At 40.3% G+C, this 20,503-nt stretch overlaps 1 protein-coding gene across 2 annotated transcripts in view; it reads right to left on the reverse strand.

The window, feature by feature from the left end:
- Positions 1–20,503, reverse strand: part of BEND2 (BEN domain containing 2) — a 72,811-nt gene that overhangs the window by 23,136 nt on the left and 29,172 nt on the right. For both annotated transcript variants that reach the window (XM_085008651.1, XM_085008652.1), the window contains exons 5-11: positions 19,416–19,520; positions 18,222–18,636; positions 16,059–16,184; positions 14,620–14,742; positions 10,353–10,502; positions 6,216–6,317; positions 4,591–4,698 (exon numbers count right to left, since the gene is read on the reverse strand). In XM_085008651.1, the coding sequence (XP_084864777.1) occupies positions 4,591–4,698; positions 6,216–6,317; positions 10,353–10,502; positions 14,620–14,742; positions 16,059–16,184; positions 18,222–18,636; positions 19,416–19,520 (1,129 nt within the window). The remainder of the gene's footprint in view (positions 1–4,590; positions 4,699–6,215; positions 6,318–10,352; positions 10,503–14,619; positions 14,743–16,058; positions 16,185–18,221; positions 18,637–19,415; positions 19,521–20,503) is intronic.

The following is a 20,503-nucleotide window of genomic DNA, read 5'->3' on the forward strand; positions in this document are numbered from 1 at the left end:
ATTCATAAATTTGATAGTTTAGAAGAAATGGAACTATTCTTCCAAAATTACAAATACTAAAACTCAACCAAGAAGACAGAAATAATCCAAATAGTCCTATGATCATCAATGAAATTATATTTGCAACTGAAAAGCTCCCGAAAAGGAACCAACAAGCCCAAATAATTTCACTGCAGAAAAGAATTAACGCTGATTTCTCATTTATTCCTCCATAAAAGAAGAGAAGGAAACTCATATGCATTTTATGAGGCTAGTATGCCCTGATACCAAAACCAGACAGGGACAGCACAAAAAAAGAAAGAAAAATACAAATATCTTTCATGAACTTGGACATAAAAATTCTTAATATTTGCAAACCAAATTAATAATGTATTCAAAGATTATACAATATGACCAAGTGGGATTTAATCCAGGCATGCAAGGCTGGTTCAACACTGGAAAACCTATCAATATAATCTGTCATATCAACAGGCTAAAGAAAAAAAAAAAAACATGTGACCATGTACATAGAAAAAGCATGTGCCAAAACCTAATACCCATTCATGATACAAACTCTCAGAAAGTTAGGAGAAGAGGAAAACCATCTCAACTTAATACAGATCATCTATCAGGAGTTCCCGACATGGCGCAGTGGAAACGAACCAGACTAGGAACCATGAGGTTGCAGTTTCCATCCCTGGCCTCGCTCAGTGGGTTAAGGATCTGGCGTTGCTGTGAGCTGTGGTGAAGGTCACAGATGCAGCTCGGATCCTGCGTTGCTGTGGCTGTGGTGTAGGCCGGCGGCTACAGCTCCGATTGTACCACTAGCCTGGGAACGTCCATATGCCGCAGGTGCGGCCCTAAAAAGAAAAAAAGAAAAAAAAAAGATCATCTATCAAAACCAATAGTTAACATCATCATATTAAATGGTAAAAGACTGAATGCTTTCTTCCTAAGAATAGAAACAAGGCAAGGAGGTCCCTTCTCACCATTCTTATTAATCATAACACTGGAAGTTCTACCCACTGCAATAATATAATAAAAAGGAGTAAAAGGCATACAGATTGGACAGGAAGAAATATAATGACCCCTATTCGCAGATGGCATAATACAAGAAGGATGGCTATGTAGAAAATCCCATAAAACTAATTATTAATTATTAAAACGAATGAGTTCAGCATGGTCATAGATACAAGATCAAAATTAAGTTTATTTCTACATACAGTTGACTCTTGAACAATGTGAGGTTTAGGGGCACTGATTCGCCACACAGTCAAAAATTCGCATATAACTTTATAGATGGTGGATGTATCTGCAGTTCCACATTTGCAGATTCAACCAGTCTCAGATGGTGTAGTACTATAGTAGTTACTGAAAAAAACCCACATGTTAAGTGGACCCATGCAGTTCAAAGCCTTGTCATTCAAAGGTCAACTGTACTAACAATGAACATGTGTAACCAAAATTAAAAACACATACCATTTACATCTCCAAAGTAAATAAAATACTTAAGCAAACACTTATTTTATTTTTTAGCCACACCCACAGCATGCATAAGATCCTAGGCCAGGGATCAAACCCCCACCACAGCAGCGACTCAAGCTGCTGCAGTGACACCACTGGATCCTTAACCCACTGTGCCACAGGGCAACTCCCAAAAACTTATTTTTTAATGGTATAGGATCTATGTCATGAAAATTACAAAATGATAATTTAAAAATCAAAGACCTTAATAAACACATACATACATACTATGCTCATGGATGAGAAGAGTCAATATACTAAAGATGTCAGTTCTTCCCAACTGATCTGTGGGCTTAACATGATTCCCATCAAAATCCCAGCAATTTGTTGTTTGGAAACATACGCAAGCTTATTCTAAAATTAGGATGGAAAGGCACAGGACCTAGAATACTTAAATGATCTTGGAGTTCCCGTGGTGGCAGTGGTTAACGAATCCGACTGGGAACCATGAGGTTGCAGGTTCGGTCCCTGCCCTTGCTCAGTGGGTTAAAGGATCCAGTGTTGCCGTGAGCTGTGGTGTAGGTTGCACACGCGGCTCAGATCCCACGTTGCTGTGGCTCTGGAGTAGGCTGATGGCTACAGCTCTGATTAGACCCCTAGCCTGGGAACCTCCATATGCCGCGGGAGCAGCCCAAGAAATGGCAAAAAGACAAAAAAAAAAGAAAGAAAGTAGGAGAAATCATTTTACCTGATGGCAAGACAATGTATAACAACAATAATCCCAAGATTGTGGTTTGGCAGAGACATAGAAACACAGATCAGTAGAATGCAACAGAGAACTCAGAAATAGACCTACACAAATGTGCCTAATTGCTTTTTGATTAAGGTACAAAAGCAATTCAATGGAGGAAAGATGGTACTGCAGTAATTGGATAGCCATTGGCAAAAAAAAGAACCTCAGCCTACATCTCATACCTTACATAAAATTAACTCGAATGTAAAATGTAAACTATAAGACCGAGGATTAAGAATTAAACAAAGAGGAGTTCCCGTCTTGGCTCAGTGGAAACAAATCTGACTAGCATCCATGAGGACCCAGGTTCAATTCCTGGCCTCGCTCAGTGGGTTAATGATCCGGCATTGCTGTGAGCTATGGTGTAGGTTGCAGACATGGCTCAAGATCTAGATCTGGCATTGCTGTGGCTGTGGTGTAGGCCGGCAGCTACAGCTCCTATCGGACCCTTAGCCTGGGAACCTCCGAATGCCACAGGTGCAACCCTAAAAAGACAAAAGACAAAAAAAAAAAAAAAAAAAAGAACTAAACAAAGAGCTCATAGACCTGATAACAAAAGTAGAATCCATAAACAGAAAAGCGGATAAATTGAACCTCATGAAAATTAAAAACTTTCTCTCTGCAAAACAAAACAAAAAACTTAAAGAGAGGATGAAAAGGAAAGCTACAGATAGGAAGAAAACGTTTGCAAACTACATATTCAACAAGAGACTAGTATCTACAAATATCTAAACAACTCCCAAAACTCAGCAGTAAAAATGTATATACATATATAAGCCAGAAGAGATATTTCAGAGAGAAGAACATACAGATGGAAAATTAGTACATGTAATGGCACTGTACATCATTAACCAAAGGCAAATGCATATTAAACCCACAATGAAGTTGTGGGTGTACTATACACCAGAATGGATAAAATTTTAAAAAGGTGAGAACACCAAGTGCTGGCGAGGATGCAGAGAAATTGAATCACTTATTCACTGCTGGTGGGAACATAAAATCAGACGGTCATTCTGGAAATAGCCAGTTTCTTTTTTTTTTTTTTTTTTGGTCTTTTTGTCTTTGTTGTTGTTGCTATTTCTTGGGCCGCTCCCGCGGCATATGGAGGTTCCCAGGCTAGGGGTCGAATCGGAGCTGTAGCCACCAGCCTACGCCACAGCCACAGCAACGCAGGATCCGAGCTGCGTCTGCAACCTATACCACAGCTCACGGCAACGCCGGATCGTTAACCCACTGAGCAAGGGCAGGGACCGAACCCGCAACCTCATGGTTCCTAGTCGGATTCGTTAACCACTGCGCCACAACAGGAACTCCTGGAAATAGCCAGTTTCTTATAAAACTAAACAAACGACTACCATACAATTTAGCAATTGTGCTCTTGGGCATTTATGATAAGGAAATGAAAACTATGTTCACATTAAAAACCTGCATGTGAGTGTTCACAGCACCTTCAGTCTTAATAGCTAAAATCTAGAGACAACCAAGATATCCTTCAATAGGAAACAGATAAATAAATCATGATATACCCATCCCATGGAATAGGGCTCAGCACTAAAAAGGAAGGAACTACTGATACATGCAGCAACTTGGACGAATCTCCAGAGAATTATGTTAAGTGAAAGAAAGGCAGTCCCCTGAAGTTCTCTTGTGGCACAGCAGGCTAAAAATCTAGTGTTGTCACTGCTGTGGCTTGGGTCGCTTCCAGAGCATGGTTTCGATCCCTGGCCTGGGAACTTCCACATGCTACAAGCATGTCAAAAAAAAAAAAAAAGGCAATAAGCAATCCCCAGATATGAAATAATATATGAGTCCATTAATAGAACACTGGCTTGCACTGACAAAATTATAAAGAGGGAGAAAAGATTAGTACTGGATGGGTTAGGGATGAGGCCCGGGAAAGAATGAAATGAAGGAGGTGGGTGTGGTTATAAAAAGGCAAAAGAGGGTTCCTGGACGTAATGGAGCAGTTCTGGATCACAACTGTAGTGGCGAATATCTGAACCCAAACACATCGCAAAAGGGCAGAGAACTAAATACGCATACACAAACCTACACAAATGAATGCAAGTAAAGGTGGGGCCATCTGAATATGACGTGATCTGTGGATCATATCAATGTCAAAATCTTAGTTGTGATATTTTACATTTTTCCAAAATATTTCTTTGGGAGATATTGGGTAAAGTGAAGTGTACATAAGATCTCTCTGTACTATTTCTCTACAAAAGCAGGTGATTTTGAAATATCTCAGAATTAAAAGATTAATTTTGAAAAAGCTATCACTAAGAATTAATATTAAGAATGTTGATGGATCTAGATTAGAGTGATAATCATAATAGGTATCACGTCCAACTCACCAAAACCATGAGTGAGAAAGAGAGTTTCTGAATCAATATCTTGGCCACTGTCATTTTCCATTACGGTTGGGTAATTTGTTGTCTCAGATTTCATTTCTGTGCTGGATTCTGTTTGAACAAGATTTCGATAAGTAAAACATTTTCAAGTGCAGAAAGACAAGAAATCTCAATAGCAATTTGTATTTCAGGCAAAACTATCCTTTACAAATGAAGGAGAAATAAAGACATCATCACTGGCTGACTTACCCTTAAAAAATGGCTAAAGGAAAATCTTCTGACTGAAAGGATATGATGAAGGCGGGACTCTTGGAGCGTGAGGAAGGAAGGAAGAAACACCAACAGCAAGAGCAGAAATAAACATGCAAAGAAACTAGCTCACTCACAGATTACTGCTCTGAATGTAAAATGGTACAGATACACCGGAAAACGGTTTGGCAGTATTTTACAAAACTCACCTACTACCACAGGACCCAGCAACCGTGTGTGCTCTTAGGTGTCCTCCCAGAGAAATAAAAACTGATGTTCATATATGAGCCTATACATGCGCATTCATAGTAGCTTTACTCCAAAGAGCCAAAAACTGGAAACAACCCGAAGTTCTTCCACCAGTGGAACACCCACACTGTGGAACAGCGCTCAGCAATAAAAAAAGAAAGTACTGGGAATTTCCTGGTGGCCTAATTGTTAAGGATTCGACACCGTCACTGCTGGGGCTCAACAGCAGGGTTCGATCCCTGGCTTGGGAACTTCTGCATGCTGCGGACAAAGCCAAAAAAAAAAAGTACTGATATACACAGCAACATAAGATGAATCTCCAGGGAATTATGGTGAATGAACAAAGGCAGTTCCTAAAGGTTATATACTATGTGAGTCTATAAAACTCTCGAAATGAAAAATTATAAAGAAAATAAATTAGTACTTGTCAAGGGCAGGGGCAGGGCAGGGTAAGGGTAGGAGCAAGAAAGGAGAAAGGTGGGTGTGGTTTTAAAGGGCAACAGGGGAGTTCCCATTGTGGCGCAGTGGAAACAAATCCCACCAGGAACCATGAGGTTGCAGGTTTGATCCCTGGCCCCGCTCAGGAGGTTAAGGATCCTGCATTGCCGTGGCTATAGTGTAGGCCGGCACCTGTAGCTCCGATTAGACCCCTAGTCTGGGAACCTCCATATGCCTTGGGTGTGGCCCTAAAAAGCAAAAAAATAAAAAAAATAAAAAATAAAGGGCAATAAAGATATCTTTGTGTTGACGGAAATGTTCTGAATTTTGACTGTGCTAGAGGATATGGAAATGGACATCATGAAATTATATAAAACTGAATATACATACACATGTAAACATAAACACACACAAGCACAAATAAAACTGAAGATACTTCAATAAAATCTATGGCTTTCATCAACGTCTACATCCTGGGTGGGCTTTTGTGCTATAGTTTTACAAGATGTCATCTCTGGGGGAGACTGGGTAAAGATCTCTCTGCATTATTTTTTGCAATGACATGTGCAGCTATTTTCTTTTAAAATTTTTTTAATTTTTAATCAGGAAAAGCTACCACTAGCTCACATTAAGAGTGTTAATAAATCTAGATTAAAGAGTGCTACTTGTAATATGTATCATTTCGAACTCACCAAAACCGGGAGGGATGGAGAAATATGAAGTTTCTTGAGCACGGCCATCTTCCAAGAAAGGTGGGTAATTCATCATCTGAGGATTATTTTCCATGCTGGTTTCTGCTTTGAGGAACATTTCTATAAGGAAAATGCTTTTCAAATGCTCTAAGAAAAGACCCCCAACCTAATATCTATATCTGATGAACCTATCCTCCAGTAATCAAGAAAAATATTCACCGACAAAGGAAAACCAAAAGTATTTGTCACTAACTGACTTACGCTTTAAAAATGGCTAACACGAAGGATATAATAGAATTCTGGAGCATTAAGAAGGAGATAGAACAATGAAAAGAGCAGAAATATGGATGTAGAGAAACTAGATCACTATACATTGCTGGCAGGAATGGAAAATGGTACACCTAGACTGGAAATCAGTTTAACAGTTTCTTGTAAAACTAAGGATGCAGTTACCATAGGACCCAGAAATTGCACCCTTGAGGACTCACCCAGAGAAGTGAAAACTTGTATGAAAGAGTGAAATGACTTTGTCTAGATACTCATGTTGCAACAGAAGAAAGGGTGGGGGGAAAAATGTAATTGTAATGTATACATGTAAGGATAACCTGACCCTCTTGCTGTACAGTGGGAAAATTTTTAAAAATTATATAAATAAAAAAAGAAAAAAAAAAGAGTGAAATGAATAAAATGAGGCAAATTTTTTTTTTTTTTTTTTTTTTTTTTTGCTTTTTAGGGCTGCACCTGCAGCATATGGAGGTTCCCAGGTTAGGGGTTGAATCAGAGCTACAGCTGCTGGCCTACACCACAGCCACAGCAACTCGGAATCCGAGCCGTGTCTGCGACCTACACCACAGCTCACGACGGCAACACTGGATCCTTAACCCATTGAGCGAGGCCAGGGACTGAATCTGCAACCTCATGGTTCCTAGTCAGATTTGTTTCTGCTGTGCCACAATGGGAACTCCTAAAACTCTGAATATTCATAGCAGCTTTACCTCTAATAGCCACAAACAGGAAACCCAGAGGTTTTCAACAGATGAACAGGTAAGTAAACCATGGTACATCCATACCATGAAATACTACTCAGCAATAAAAAAGAAGGAATCACTGATACAACAGCATGAATCTTCAGAAGTCCATCTCAAACACCACATGATTCCATTTATATAACTACGCTGAGGGGACAAATAATAGATCTGTAGAATAGATTCATGCTTGCATTGCAACAGGGCAGAAGGTAGGAATGGAGGACAATGTCGACTGGAGGGAGACGGATATGGTTATAAAAGAGCAATATGAGAGATCATGGTGGTGACAGAACTGTTTCACGGATTGCCTGTGGTAGAGGATATGTGAACTTGCACATATGATAAAATTGTACAGAACTAAATACAAACACCTATTAATGCAAGTGAAACTGGGAACATTTCAATATCTGTGGATGGTATCATGTCAATCTCTTGGTTGTGGTAATAGTCTATCATTTTGCAAGATGTTACCATCAGGGAAAATTGGGTAATGGGGAACACAGGATCTTTCTGGATTATTTATTATAACTGCACATGCAACTAAATTTTTCTGAAAATAAAAACTTTAATTAGAAAGCGCTACCACTATTTTGCACTAACGAGACTGATGAATCTGGATTAAATATGATATGTATCAAAGTATCATTTCCAACTCAGCAAAACTGGAAGGAATGCAGTGACATAATAAGGAAATATCTTGGCTATTACTATTTTCCAATACCAGTGGGTAATTTGTTGTCTCAGGGCTCTTTTCCAGGTTGTGTGAGCTTTTACCAACATTTCTATAAATAAAATACTTTCAAGCACTAAAAAATAAGAATTCTCAACTATGTGGAGTTCCCATTGTGGCTCAGCAGGTTAAGAATTTGACTTATATCCATGAGGATGCAGGTTTAATCCCTGGCCTCACTCAGTGGGTTAAAGGATCCAGTGGTGCTGCAACCTGAAGTATAGGTTGCAGACATGGCTCAGATCTGGCATTGCTGTGGCTGTGGTGTAGGCCGGCAGCTGCAGCTCCGATTCAACCCTTAGCCTGGGAACTTCCAAATGCTGTGGGTGTGGCCTTTAAAAAAAAAAAAAAGAATTCCCAACTATAAATTCTGTATCAAGCAAAATAATCCTTCAAGAATGAAGCAGATCTGTGACAATATGGATGAATCTAGCTTAGTCAAATAAACCAGACAGAAAAACATAAATACTGCATGGTACCACTTATATGTGGAATATAAAAAAAAATTTTTTTGAGCCCACAGAAACAGAGAGTGGAATGGTAGCTGGCAGTGGCTGGGAAGTGGGAGGAAATTAGGAAAAGGCTGGTAAAAAGTACAAACTTTCAGTAATAAGATGAATAAAGTCTGAGGATCCAATGCATAACATGATGACTATTGTTGATACACTGTGTGGTATAACCAGAATTTGCGTAGAGAGTAGAACTTAAGCGTTCTCGCAACAAAAGAATACAAAAGTAAATGTGTGAGAAGATGGAATGTGCCAACTTGATGGTGGAAATCTTTTCATAATGTACACATACATTAAATCATGATACCATATGCTTAAGATATATTATAATTTTTATTTGTCAATTATACCTCAATAAAGCTGAAAAAAGAAAAGAACATGCAAACTCAAAACAAAAAAAGGAAACAAAGACATTCTCACATGAAGGAAACCTAAAAGTAATTTATCACTAGCTGACTTACACTTGAAAATGGCTTAAGGAGGGAGTTCCTGTTGTGGCACAGTGGAAACGAATCTGATTAGCATCCATGAGGACACAGGTTCGATCCTTGGTCTCCCTCAGTGGGTTAAGGACCCAGCATTGCCATGAGCTGTGGTGTAGGTCACAGACGTGGCTCAGATCTGGCATTGCTGTGGCTGTGGTGTAGGCTGGCGGCTACAGCTCCAATTCGACCCCTAGCCTGGGAACCTCCATATGCCGCAGGTGAGGCCCTAAAAAACACAAAAGACCAAAAAAAAGAAAGAAAGAAAATGGCTAAAAGAAAATTTTCTATCAGAAAGAACAAATTTTGGAGCATCCGAAAGGAAGAAAGAACAATGAAAGCAGCAGAAATATAGATGTGGAGAAACTTCATCGCTCATTGCTGGTGGGAAAATAAAATGGTATGATTTCTCTAGAAAACTGTTTGGCAGTTTCTTACATAACTAAACATGCAATTACCATACAACCAGGGGCATTCTTGGGCACTCTGGGGCATTTATTTAAAAGAAACCGAAACTTATTTACACAAAAACCTGTACATGAACACTCATAGCCACTCGACTTGTAATACTGAAAAATGGGGGGAAAAAATCCTGATGTTCTTCAGCTATGAATGAAGACAAATGGTGGTACATCGACACCATGGAATAGTACTCAGCAACAAAGAAGAAGGAACCACCGACACAAGTCAGATGACTCTCGAGGGAAGCATGCTGCGGTGGGTAGGGTTACAAAAGGGCACGATGAGGCATCCGTATGGTAATGGAAATGTTATATATCTTGACTGGGTGGTGGGTAGCAAACCTACTCATGTGATAAAATCCAACAGAAGTAAACATATATACACAAATCATACAATTAAACTGGGGGAGTCTCAATAAGATCTATAGATTGTATCGGGGTCAGATATTCTGGTTGTCATGTTCTGTTATCGTTTCGCAAAATGTTACTGTTGGAAGAAATGGGTAAAGGATAAAAAGGATCATTCTGTATTACTTCTTAAAATTAGGAGCTCCTGTCGTGGCTCAGTCATTAACGAACCTGACTAGGAACCATGGCCTTGCTCAGTGGGTGAAGGATCCCGCGTTGTGAGCTGTGATGTAGGTCACAGACACGGCTCAGATCCTGTGTTCCTGCGACTGTGGTGTCGACTGGCACCTACAGCTCCAATTCACCCCCTAGCCTAGGAACCTCCATATGCTGCGGGTGTGGCCCCAAAAAGACAAAAATTAAATAAATAAATAAATAAATAAAATAAAACTATGACTCTCAAATCACCACAAGATTGAAAGTTTAATTTAAAAAAGAGCTATCGCTAGCTTCCATGAAGGACGTTGATGGGTGTAGACGAAGCAGTGCTACTTGAAATAGGTATCATTTCAGACTCACCAAAATTGGGAGGAATGGAGAGACGTGAAGAGGCAGCATCTGGGCCACTGCCATTTCCCACCAAAGCTGGGTAATACATTGTCTGAGAGCTGTTTTCCATGCTGGTGTCCGCTTTTCCTGGCATTTCTATAAGTATAACTTTTTCAAGTGCTGAAAGACAAGTACTCTCAACTGTGAATTCTGTACTGGGCGAGACTATACTTCAGGAAAGAAGTGGAAATAAAGACATTGTGACACAACAGAAAAAAGAGTTTTTAACTGCCCCTAGCAGATTTTCCCTTTAAAATAGCTAAAGTAAAAACCTTCAAACGGAAAGGATATTATGAAAGAAGGAATCCTGGAGCATCAGGAAGGAAGAAATAACAATGGAAAGATGAGAAATATGGATGGAGAGAAATGATCACCCATACGTTGCTGTTGGGAATGTAAAATGGTACAGTCTCTCCGGAAAATTGTTTGGCCCTTTCTTATAAAACTAAACATGCTATTACTATAAGATCTAGGAACTGCACTTTTGACATTCATGACAGAGAAATGCAAGGTTATGTTTACGCAAAAATCAGTACATGGATGTTCACAGCAGCTTTATGTGTAGTATCCAAAAACCCAAAAAGGAAAAAACAAAAAAAGATATCCTTCAATGTGAGAATATTAGAAAAAAAAAACTGTTGCATTTCTACACCATGGAAAACTTCATCAATAGAAATGAACACTGATTTACACAAAAGTGGGTACATGAATATTCAAGGCTGCTTTACTTCTAACAGCCAAAAACTGGAAAAAAAAATTCGAATGTCCTTGAACAGGTAAATAAACAAAATGCTGTATATCTATAGCATGAAATATACTTCAGCAGTAATAGTAATAAACTACTGATAGATGCCACAAACTGGATGAGTCCATAGCAAATTAGGCTGAGTGAAAAAAGCCAATCCCAAAGGTTACACAGTGTATTATTCCACTTACATAACAACCCGAGACAAAACTGTAGAAATGGAGAAGAGATCAATGCAGCCATGTGTTAGGGAGGGGTCCTGGAGAAAGGGAAGGCTAGTGTGGTCCTTGATGAAAATTATCTCTACCTTGACTGTGATGGACTCACTCATGTGATAAAATCACATAGTGATAAACACATACATGAAATTGTACACACACACACACATACAGGTAAAACTGGAGGCACCTCAATAACTTCTGTGGGTTGTGTCAATATCTTGGTTGTGACACTGTAACATAGTTTTGTAAGGTGTGGTCATTGGGGAAAACAAGCAAAGCATAAATAGGATCTCTGACCTATTTTCTACAACTCCATGTGGCTCTTAATACACCCAAAAGTTTTAAAAAGAGCTACAGCTGGCTTGTATTCAGGATATGGATAGATCTATTTTTCTTTCTTTCTTTTTAGGGCCGCACCTGTGGCATCTGGAAGCTCCCAGGCTAGGGGTTGAATCAGGAGCTGCAGCTGCTGACCATGGCCACAACCATAGCAATGCCAGATCCGAACCACATCTGCAAACCACACTGCAGCTCACAGCAACACCAGATCCTTAACCCACTGAGTGAGACCAGGGATGGAACCCGCATCCTCATGGACACTAGTCAGGTTCTTAACCCGCCGAGCCACAATGGGAATTCCAGAATATGATAGATCTGGTTCAGACACTGCTACCTGAAACATATCTATCATTTCAAACTCACCAAACTTGGGAGAGAGGGAGTGAAATGAAGAGTCAGTTTCTGGGCCATTGTTATTTCCCAGTAAAGATGGGCAATACATTGTCTGAGAGCTGTTATCCAGGCTGGTTTCTGCTTTTCCTGGCATTTCTGTAAGGATGAATTTTTCAGCTGCTGTGAAAGAAAAGAACTCTCAACCGTGAATTCCACATGAAGTGAAACTATCATTCAAGTAAAAAGTGATATAAAAACATTCCAGGAGTTCCCGTGGTGGCACAGTGGTTAACGAATCCGACTAGGAACCATGAGGTTGCGGGTTCGGTCCCTGGCCTTGCTCAGTGGGTTAACGATCCGGCGTTGCCGTGCACTGTGGTGTAGGTCACAGATGCGGCTGGGATCCCGAGTTGCTGTGGCTGTGGTGTAAGCAGCAGCTGCAGCTCCAATTAGACCCCTAGCCTGGGAACCTCCATATGCCACGGGAGCGGCCCAAGAAATAGCTAAAAAAGACCAAAAAAAAAAAAAAAATTCCAAAACAAAGGAAAACTAAAAGAATCTGTCCCTAGCAGACTTACCCATACCAAAAGGCTAAAGGAAAATCTTCAAACAGAAAGGACATGATGAAAGAAGGCAATGTGGGAGTTCCCGTCATGGCACAGTGGTTAACGAATCCGACTAGGAACCATGAGGTTGCGGGTTGGGTCCCTGGCCTTGCTCAGTGGGCTAACGATCCGGCGTTGCCGTGAGCTGTGGTGTAGGTTGCAGATGCGGCTCGGATCCTGAGTTGCTGTGGCTCTGGCGTAGGCCGGTGGCTACAGCTCCGATTCAACCCCTAGCCTGGGAACCTCCATATGCCGCGGGAGTGGCCCAAAGAAATAGCAAAAAGACAAAAAAAAAAAAAAAAAAAAAAAAAAAAGGCAATGTGGAACATCAGGAAGACAGAAAGAATAATGAGAAGAAAAGGAACATGAATGTGAAGAAACTGGATCACTGCTGGTGAGAATGAAAAATGGTACAGCCTCTCTAGAAAACTGGCATTTTCTTATGAAACTAAACATGCAATTACCATAAGAATAAAAATTGCACTCCTGGCATTCATGACAGGGAAATAAAAATTTATATTTATACAAAACCCAGTACATGGATATTCATAACGGCTTTACTCCTACTACCAAAAATTAAGGGGAAAAAAACTAATGTCTGTTCAATGGATGAATAGTTAAAAACAACTACTACATATTGAAATCTTATAAAACTATTTAACGATAAAAAGGAAGAAAGAATTGATATGTGCAACAACCTGGATAAATCTTCAAGGAATTATGCTGATGGAAAAAAATCCTCAAAGGTTCTGTACCATAAGATTTCCTTTTATATAACACTCTTGAAGTGACAAAATTAGAGAGACCAGTGTTTGGGGGGAAGTAGGGGGTGAGCAGTGGGGAAGGAAGGGGTGACCTGGGACAGGTGGCGTAGCTATAAAAGGGCAAGAAGAGGCATCTTTATGGTGATGGAAATATTCTGTATCTTGACCATGATAGTGGTTATCACACCTACTCATGTGATGAAATTAGAAATAAATACCAACACACATAAACTACAAGTAAAACTGGGGGCAACTCCATAACATCTGTGTCTTGTCTACCAATGTTAATACCCCAGTTATGATATTTTACTAGTTTTGCAAGACATTATCATTGGGAGAAAAAGGTAAAGTGTAAAAGGGAGCTCTTTATATTATTTCTTACAAATACATGTGAATGTGGAGTTTCCGCCATGGCGCAGCGGAAAGGAATCTGACTAGGATCCATGAGGACACAGGTTCGATCCCTGGCCTTGCTCAGGGCTAAGGACTCAGCGTTGCCACAAGCTGTGGTGTAAGTCAAAGACAGGCTAAGATCTGGCATTGCTATGGCTGTGGTGTAGGCCGGCAGCTAGAGCTCCGATTTGACCCCTAGCCTGGGAACTTCCATATGCCACAGGTGTGGCTGTAAAAAATATATATATGCAAAATTATTTCGAAATAAAAACTTGAATTTAAAAAAAAAAATGGGGAGTTCCCGTCGTGGCACAGTGGTTAACGAATCCGACTAGGAACCATAAGGTTGCAGGTTCGGTCCCTGCCCTTGCTCAGTGGGTTAAGGATCCAGCGTTGCCGTGAGCTGTGGTGTAGGTTGCAGACGCTGCTCGGATCCCGAGTTGCTGTGGCTCTGGCGTAGGCCACTGGCTACAGCTCTGATTAGACCCCTAGCCTGGGAACCTCCATATGCTGCGCGAGCGGCCCAAGAAATAGCAAAAAGACAAAATAAATAAATAAATAAATAAAATTTAAAAACAAATAAAATAAAAATAGGTTACCACTAGCTTGCATTAAAGACATTGATGCATCTAGATTAAATAGTCTACTTATAAGAGTACCCTGGTGGCTTAGTGGTTAAAGATATGGCATTGTGACTGCTTTGGTGTGGGTTCTATCCTCAGCCCGGGAACTTCCACATGCTCCTGGTGCGGCCAAAAAAAAATTTTAAAGGAATAAAAAAGAAAATAAATTTTTAAAAATAGTGCTACTTATAGTAATGTATCATTTGAAACTCACCAAAATTAGGTGGGAGGCTGACAGATGAAGAAGAATATTGGCCACTGTCACTTCCCGATAAAGTTGGATAACACATTGTCTCAGGGCTGTTTTCCAGGCTGGTTTCTGCTATTTTTGGCAAAGCTACAGGAAAAACATTTTTCAAGCGCTTAAGAAAATAACTCTTAATCCTTAATCCTATACATAGTGAAGCTATCCTTTATTAATGTAAGGGAAATAAAGACATTTTCACATGAAGGAAAACTAAAAAACCTGTCTCTTGTAGGCTAAAGGAAGGCTACAGGAAAATCATCAAACAGAAAGGATATAATGAAAGAACAGAGAAACAGAGAAACTATCGCATATATTGGGGTGGAAGGTTAAAAACTGAACAGCTCCTCCATGGAATTCTGGAGTTCCCGTCCTGGCACAGTGGAAACAAATCCGACTAGGAACCATGAGGCTGCGGGTTCGATCCCTGGCCTCGCTCAGTGGGTTAAGGATCCGGCATGGCCTTGAGCTGTGGTGTAGGTCACAGACGTGGCTCGGATGTGGCACTGCTGTGGCTCTGGCCTAGGCCGGTGGCAACAGCTCCGATTAGACCCCTAACCTGGGAACCTCCATATGCTGTGGGTGTGGCCCTAAAAAGACCAAAAAAAAAAAAAAAAAAAAAGAAAAAGAAGAAGAAAAAAAAAAACATGGAATTCACATGACCCAGAATTGCCCTCTTGGGTATTCATCTCAAAGTAATACTTAGGTTTACACAAAAACTGGTATAGGACTGCTCATAGAGCTAAACTTGTAGCAGCCAAAAACGGGAAATATTCCAGATGTACTTCAGTGAGTGAACAGATAAACAGTTATATACCCATACCATGGAATAGTGGTCAACAATAAAAAGAAAAGAACTTTTTTTTTTTTTTTTTTTTTTTTTTTTTTGCTTTTTAGGGCTGTACCTGTGGCATATGTAAGTTCCCAGGCTAGGGATCAAATCAGAGCTGCAGCTGCTAATGTGACAGGAACTCCTAAAAGGGAAAAACCCTTGATACATGCAACAATTGGTAGAAATTGCCTTCAGTAAAAAACAAAGAAGAGTTCCCGTTGTGGCTCAGTGGGTTAAGAACCCGAGATGGTGTCCACGAGGATGTGGGTTCGATCCCTGGCCTCGGTCAGTGGGTTAGGATCCAACATTGCCGTGAGGTGTGGTGTAAGTAGCAGACGCGGCTCAGATCCCGTGTTGCTGTGGCTGTGGTGTAGGCCGGCAGTTACAGCTCCAATTCGACCCCTAGCCTGGGAACCTCCATATGCCGAAGAGCGCAGCCCTAAAATGACCAAAAATAACATAATAATAAAAAATTTTAAATTTTAATTTTAAAAAGCTACTACTGACTTGCATTAAGGAAGTTAGTGAATCTAGATCAAACAGTGCTACTTGTAATAATGTATCACTTCGAACTCACCAAAATTGGGAGGGCTGAAGACAGATGAAGAGGTAGTATCTCGGCCACTGTCACTTCCCAAGAAAGTCGGGTAATGCATTGATTTAGTACTGTTTCCAAGGCCGGTTTCTGCTTTTCCTGGCATTTCTATAAATAAAAAGTTTTCAAGGGCTGTAACACAAGAACTCTCATCCACGAATTTCATGCTGGGTAAAACGATCTTCCAGGAAAGAAGGGGAAATAAAGACTTTCTCACACGAAGGAAAACTAAAGGATTTTGTCGCCAGTAGACTTACTCTTAAAGAAAAAAGAAAATCTTCTATCACATAGGGACATGATGAAAGCAGTAATCATGAAGCATCAGAAGGTAAAAAGAACAACAGAAAGAGCAGAAATATGGATGCAGAGAAACTGGATTACATATACATTGCTGATAGGAAAGGAAAATGGTACAGCTGCAATGGAAAATAAGTAGTTTCTCATAAAACGAAAACATGCAGTTAACATATAACCAGCAACTGCACTCTTGGGTATTCATGTCAGAGAAGTGAAGACTTCTATTTACACAAAAACCTGTGCATGAATATTTATAGCAGCCTTAGTCCTAACAGTCGAAGACAGGAAAAAAAATCAAAATGTTCAACAGATGAATGGTTAAACTATGACACAGCTATACCATGTAACAGTCCTCAGCAATAAAAAGGAAGAAACTAGTGAATAACTTGGTTTAATCTCCAGGGACTTAGGCTGAGTAAAAAAAGCCAGTATCAAAGTGTTACATGATATATGCATCCAAATATACAACAAATTGGAAGTGACAAAATTCTAGAGAAGGAGAATAGATCAGCGGTTGCCAAGAGTCGGGGACAGGAGAATGGGGAGGGCAGGGTCACCCGAGGGTGATGGGCGTGGTTTTAAAAAAGGCAACACAAGTGATCCTTGTGATGAAAACGTTCTGTATCTTGACTAGGGTGGCGGACACACAAACCTTCTCATGTGATAAAACTGCATAGAACTAAATGTATGGACACACAAATGAATACAAGTCAAACTGGGAACAGGTAAATGAGATCTGTGGAGTATATCAACATCAATATCCTAGTAGTGATATTTTACTGTAGTTTTACAAGATGTTACCACTGGAGGAAATTGGGTAAAGGGTATCATTCTGTATTACTTCTTATAACTACATGTGAATCTACAACTGTCTCAATATAAAACCTTTAATTAGGAGTTCTCTTGTGGCCCAGTAGGTTAAGGACCTGGTGTTGTCACTGCAGTGGCCAGGGTGGCTTCTGTGGCATGGGTTCGATCCCTGGCCTGGGAACTTCCACATCCTGTGAATGAGGCCAAAAAAAAAAAAATTAAACAAACAAAATTAACATTTAATTTAAAAAATCTATATTAGGGGCTTCCCTGGTGGACTAGTAGTTAGGACTCTGTGCTTTCACTGCTGCAACCTGGCTTCATTTCCTGGTCTGGGAACTGAGATCCCACATCAAGCTGCCACATGGCACAGTGATTGATAGATAGATAGATAGATAGATAGATAGATAGATAGATAGATAGATGGATGATAGATACATAGATAAATTTAAAGGCTATATTAAAGAGTAAGAACCAGAGTTCACATCGTGGCTCAGCAGTTAGCGAACCCGACTAGCATCCATGAGGACGCAGGTTCGATCCCTGGCCTCGCTCAGTGGGTTAAGAATCCTGCATTGCTGTGGCTGTGGTGTAGACCAGCAACTACAGCTCCGATTGGACCCCTAGCCTGGGAACCTCCATATGCTGCAGATGCGGCCCTAAAAAGACAAAAAGACCAAAAAAAAAAAAAAAAAAGGAGCAAGAACCTACTGTATAGCACAGAGAACTATATTCAATATCTTGTAATAACGTATAATGGGAAAGAATCTGAAAAAGAATCACTTTGCTGTAGTGAAACTAAAACATGGTAAATTAAGTACAATTTTTTTAAAATCACAATATTGCTGTGATTTGTGTCTGAGAGTATTTAGCCTATGTTTTCTTCTAGGAGCTTTGTGGTATCATGTCTTATATTTGGGTCTTTAAACCATTTTGAGTTTATTCTGTAAAGAAAAAAAAGCTATCATTAGTTTGCATTAAGGATGTTTCTTAATCTAAATTAAAGGATGGTATCTGTGTGTGCCATTTCAAACTCACCAAAATTGGGAGGGATACAGAGTGATGGCAAGGCAGTGTCTGCACCCACGCTGTTATTTTCCATTATAGTTGAATAGTTCATCGTCCCAGCAGTGTCTGCTAGACTGGGTTCTCCTTGCGGCAGAACTGCTGCAGGTACAGCTGGGGCAGCCTCGGCAGATGAGATAACACCGTTGGTACTTTCAGTACCTTCACTGAAAAAGTAGGATGGGAGAGCAAGAACAGGAAAGGGGCTGCTTGGTGTGGTGCACGGCTGTAATGAATATGTGGAGACAATTCTGGGAAGCGGTGGACTCTCCACGAGGACTGGCTGCTGCAGTTCAGGGAGTGCTGCTGACTGAAGAGATGTTCCTACAGGGTTGGTCCCGTCACCGCTTTCCTGCCTTTGTTCTGGCAAAGATGGGCTACAATCTCCCTGCCAGGGTAAGAGAACAGAATGGGTTAAGCTCCTTTCTTTGACTTCTAGACTTTAATTTCTCCATGAGGTATATAATCAAAATTTTTTTGTAGGAGTTCCCATCGTGGCTCAGTGGTTAACGAACCCGATTAGTATCCATGAGGACGCAGGTTTGATCCCTCCTGGCCTTGCTCACTGGGTTAAGGATCCAGCATTGCCATGAGCTTCGGTGTAGGCTCGGATCCGTGTTGCTGTGGCTGTGGTGTAGGCCAGCAGCTATAGCTCTGATTCGACCCCGAGCCGGGGAACCTCCATGTGCTTCGGGTGCAGCCCTAAAAAGTCAAAAGACAAAAAAAAAAAAAGCCTTTTTTCTATAAATCCAGAGGACCTCTAAAATGACACAAAGCCAGTATAAATCATCTGTGAGTAAAAATAAGAATTAAACAGTTGGTAGAAGCATTAATTTTAATTAATAATACCTCTTTTCCTAGCAACATCGTTTTCCACAATCAATCATAAACACTGAATTTGGTGATATGATTTTATTCCTCTTCAATCCTACATTTTGATTCCATTTTATACATTATTGTTGCAAACATTAAAATATTCAATTTCACAATATCTCAAGCCTAACCTTTAGCATCTTCCAACAGAGGTTTAGTCTCCAACCTGCTGCTAAGGTAAAAACAGCCTTGCTAACCTCACACAGTTATCAGTTCTCTCTCACTTCTAACTGATTGTTATCTGTAGGAACTAGAGGTTTATCAAAGAGGTAAAAATGTTCTTATAAAACTTACACAGTTTAGCAACAATGATTTCTCCAAAGAATGTTGCATTTGTGAAACTATGCCACAGAGGTGATTAACCTGCCTTTTCATATTTTCAGTAAGTTCTTGCAAACTCTGTTACAAAAAAAAAATACATTTTAGTTGTTCCTATTTTGAAAGAAAAGTAACATGTAAGAAAATACCATTAAGCCAAACTTTGACTGCTGCAAACACAGAAAGCTCTCAAGCCGTCAGAAATTTGTTTTCCACTGGATGCCTGGCTGTTGGTGACCCAGAGCCCAGCTGGCTGAGAAGAGGTGCCCCAACCTCCCACTCAGTGACTCCATGATATACAGGCATTTTAAGAAGCTTGAATACTGGAATGTAAATGTACCACAACTCCTATAAGCCGTCACATTTATGATGGAGTCATTTTACATCAAAGAAATGTAAGAAACTTATGAAAGAAACTTTCAAATCGGCTAAAGTGCCAAAGAGCCTCTTTCTATATAAAGACGTATAAACTAATAGACAATGACCAGTCCACTCCAGAAAGAACAGTGAATCAAATATAACAGATGTGACTTTTGGCTTCAAAGTATTTTAAAATCATGCAATTAACAATTAGCCTTCCGGAGTTCCCATCGTGGTGCAGTGGTTAACGAATCCGACTAGGAACCATGAGGTTGCAGGTTCGGTCCCTGCCCTTGCTCAGTGGGTTAAGGATCCGGCGTTGCCGTGAGCTGTGGTGTAGGTTGCAGACGCGGCTCGGATCCCGCGTTGCTGTGGCTCTGGTGTAGGCCAGTGGCTACAGCTCCAATTGGACCCCTAGCCTGGGAATCTCCATATGCCACGGGAGCAGCCCAAGAAATAGCAAAGAAAAGACAAAAAAAAAAACCAAAAAACAATTAGCCTTCCAAAACCTTTGACTGCATGGCTTCTTTATGCCAATCAGGTATGTGATTGATGAAACCTGAGATATTTCTTGAACTACAGAGATTTCATTCAGGTGAAAATACACCTAAATAAAGAAGCCAGAACCAATAGCTCATCCACTCATTCAAATAAACATTTATCGAGGGCCTACCACCTGTCAACACTACTTTGCTAGATGCCAG

The sequence above is a fragment of the Sus scrofa genome, chromosome X (assembly GCF_054392235.1).
Source record: "Sus scrofa isolate SSC_HxYL_T2T_F1_AM1 chromosome X, Sscrofa_HxYL_maternal_Yorkshire_Landrace_v2.0, whole genome shotgun sequence".
Classification (NCBI taxonomy): Eukaryota; Metazoa; Chordata; class Mammalia; order Artiodactyla; family Suidae; genus Sus; species Sus scrofa.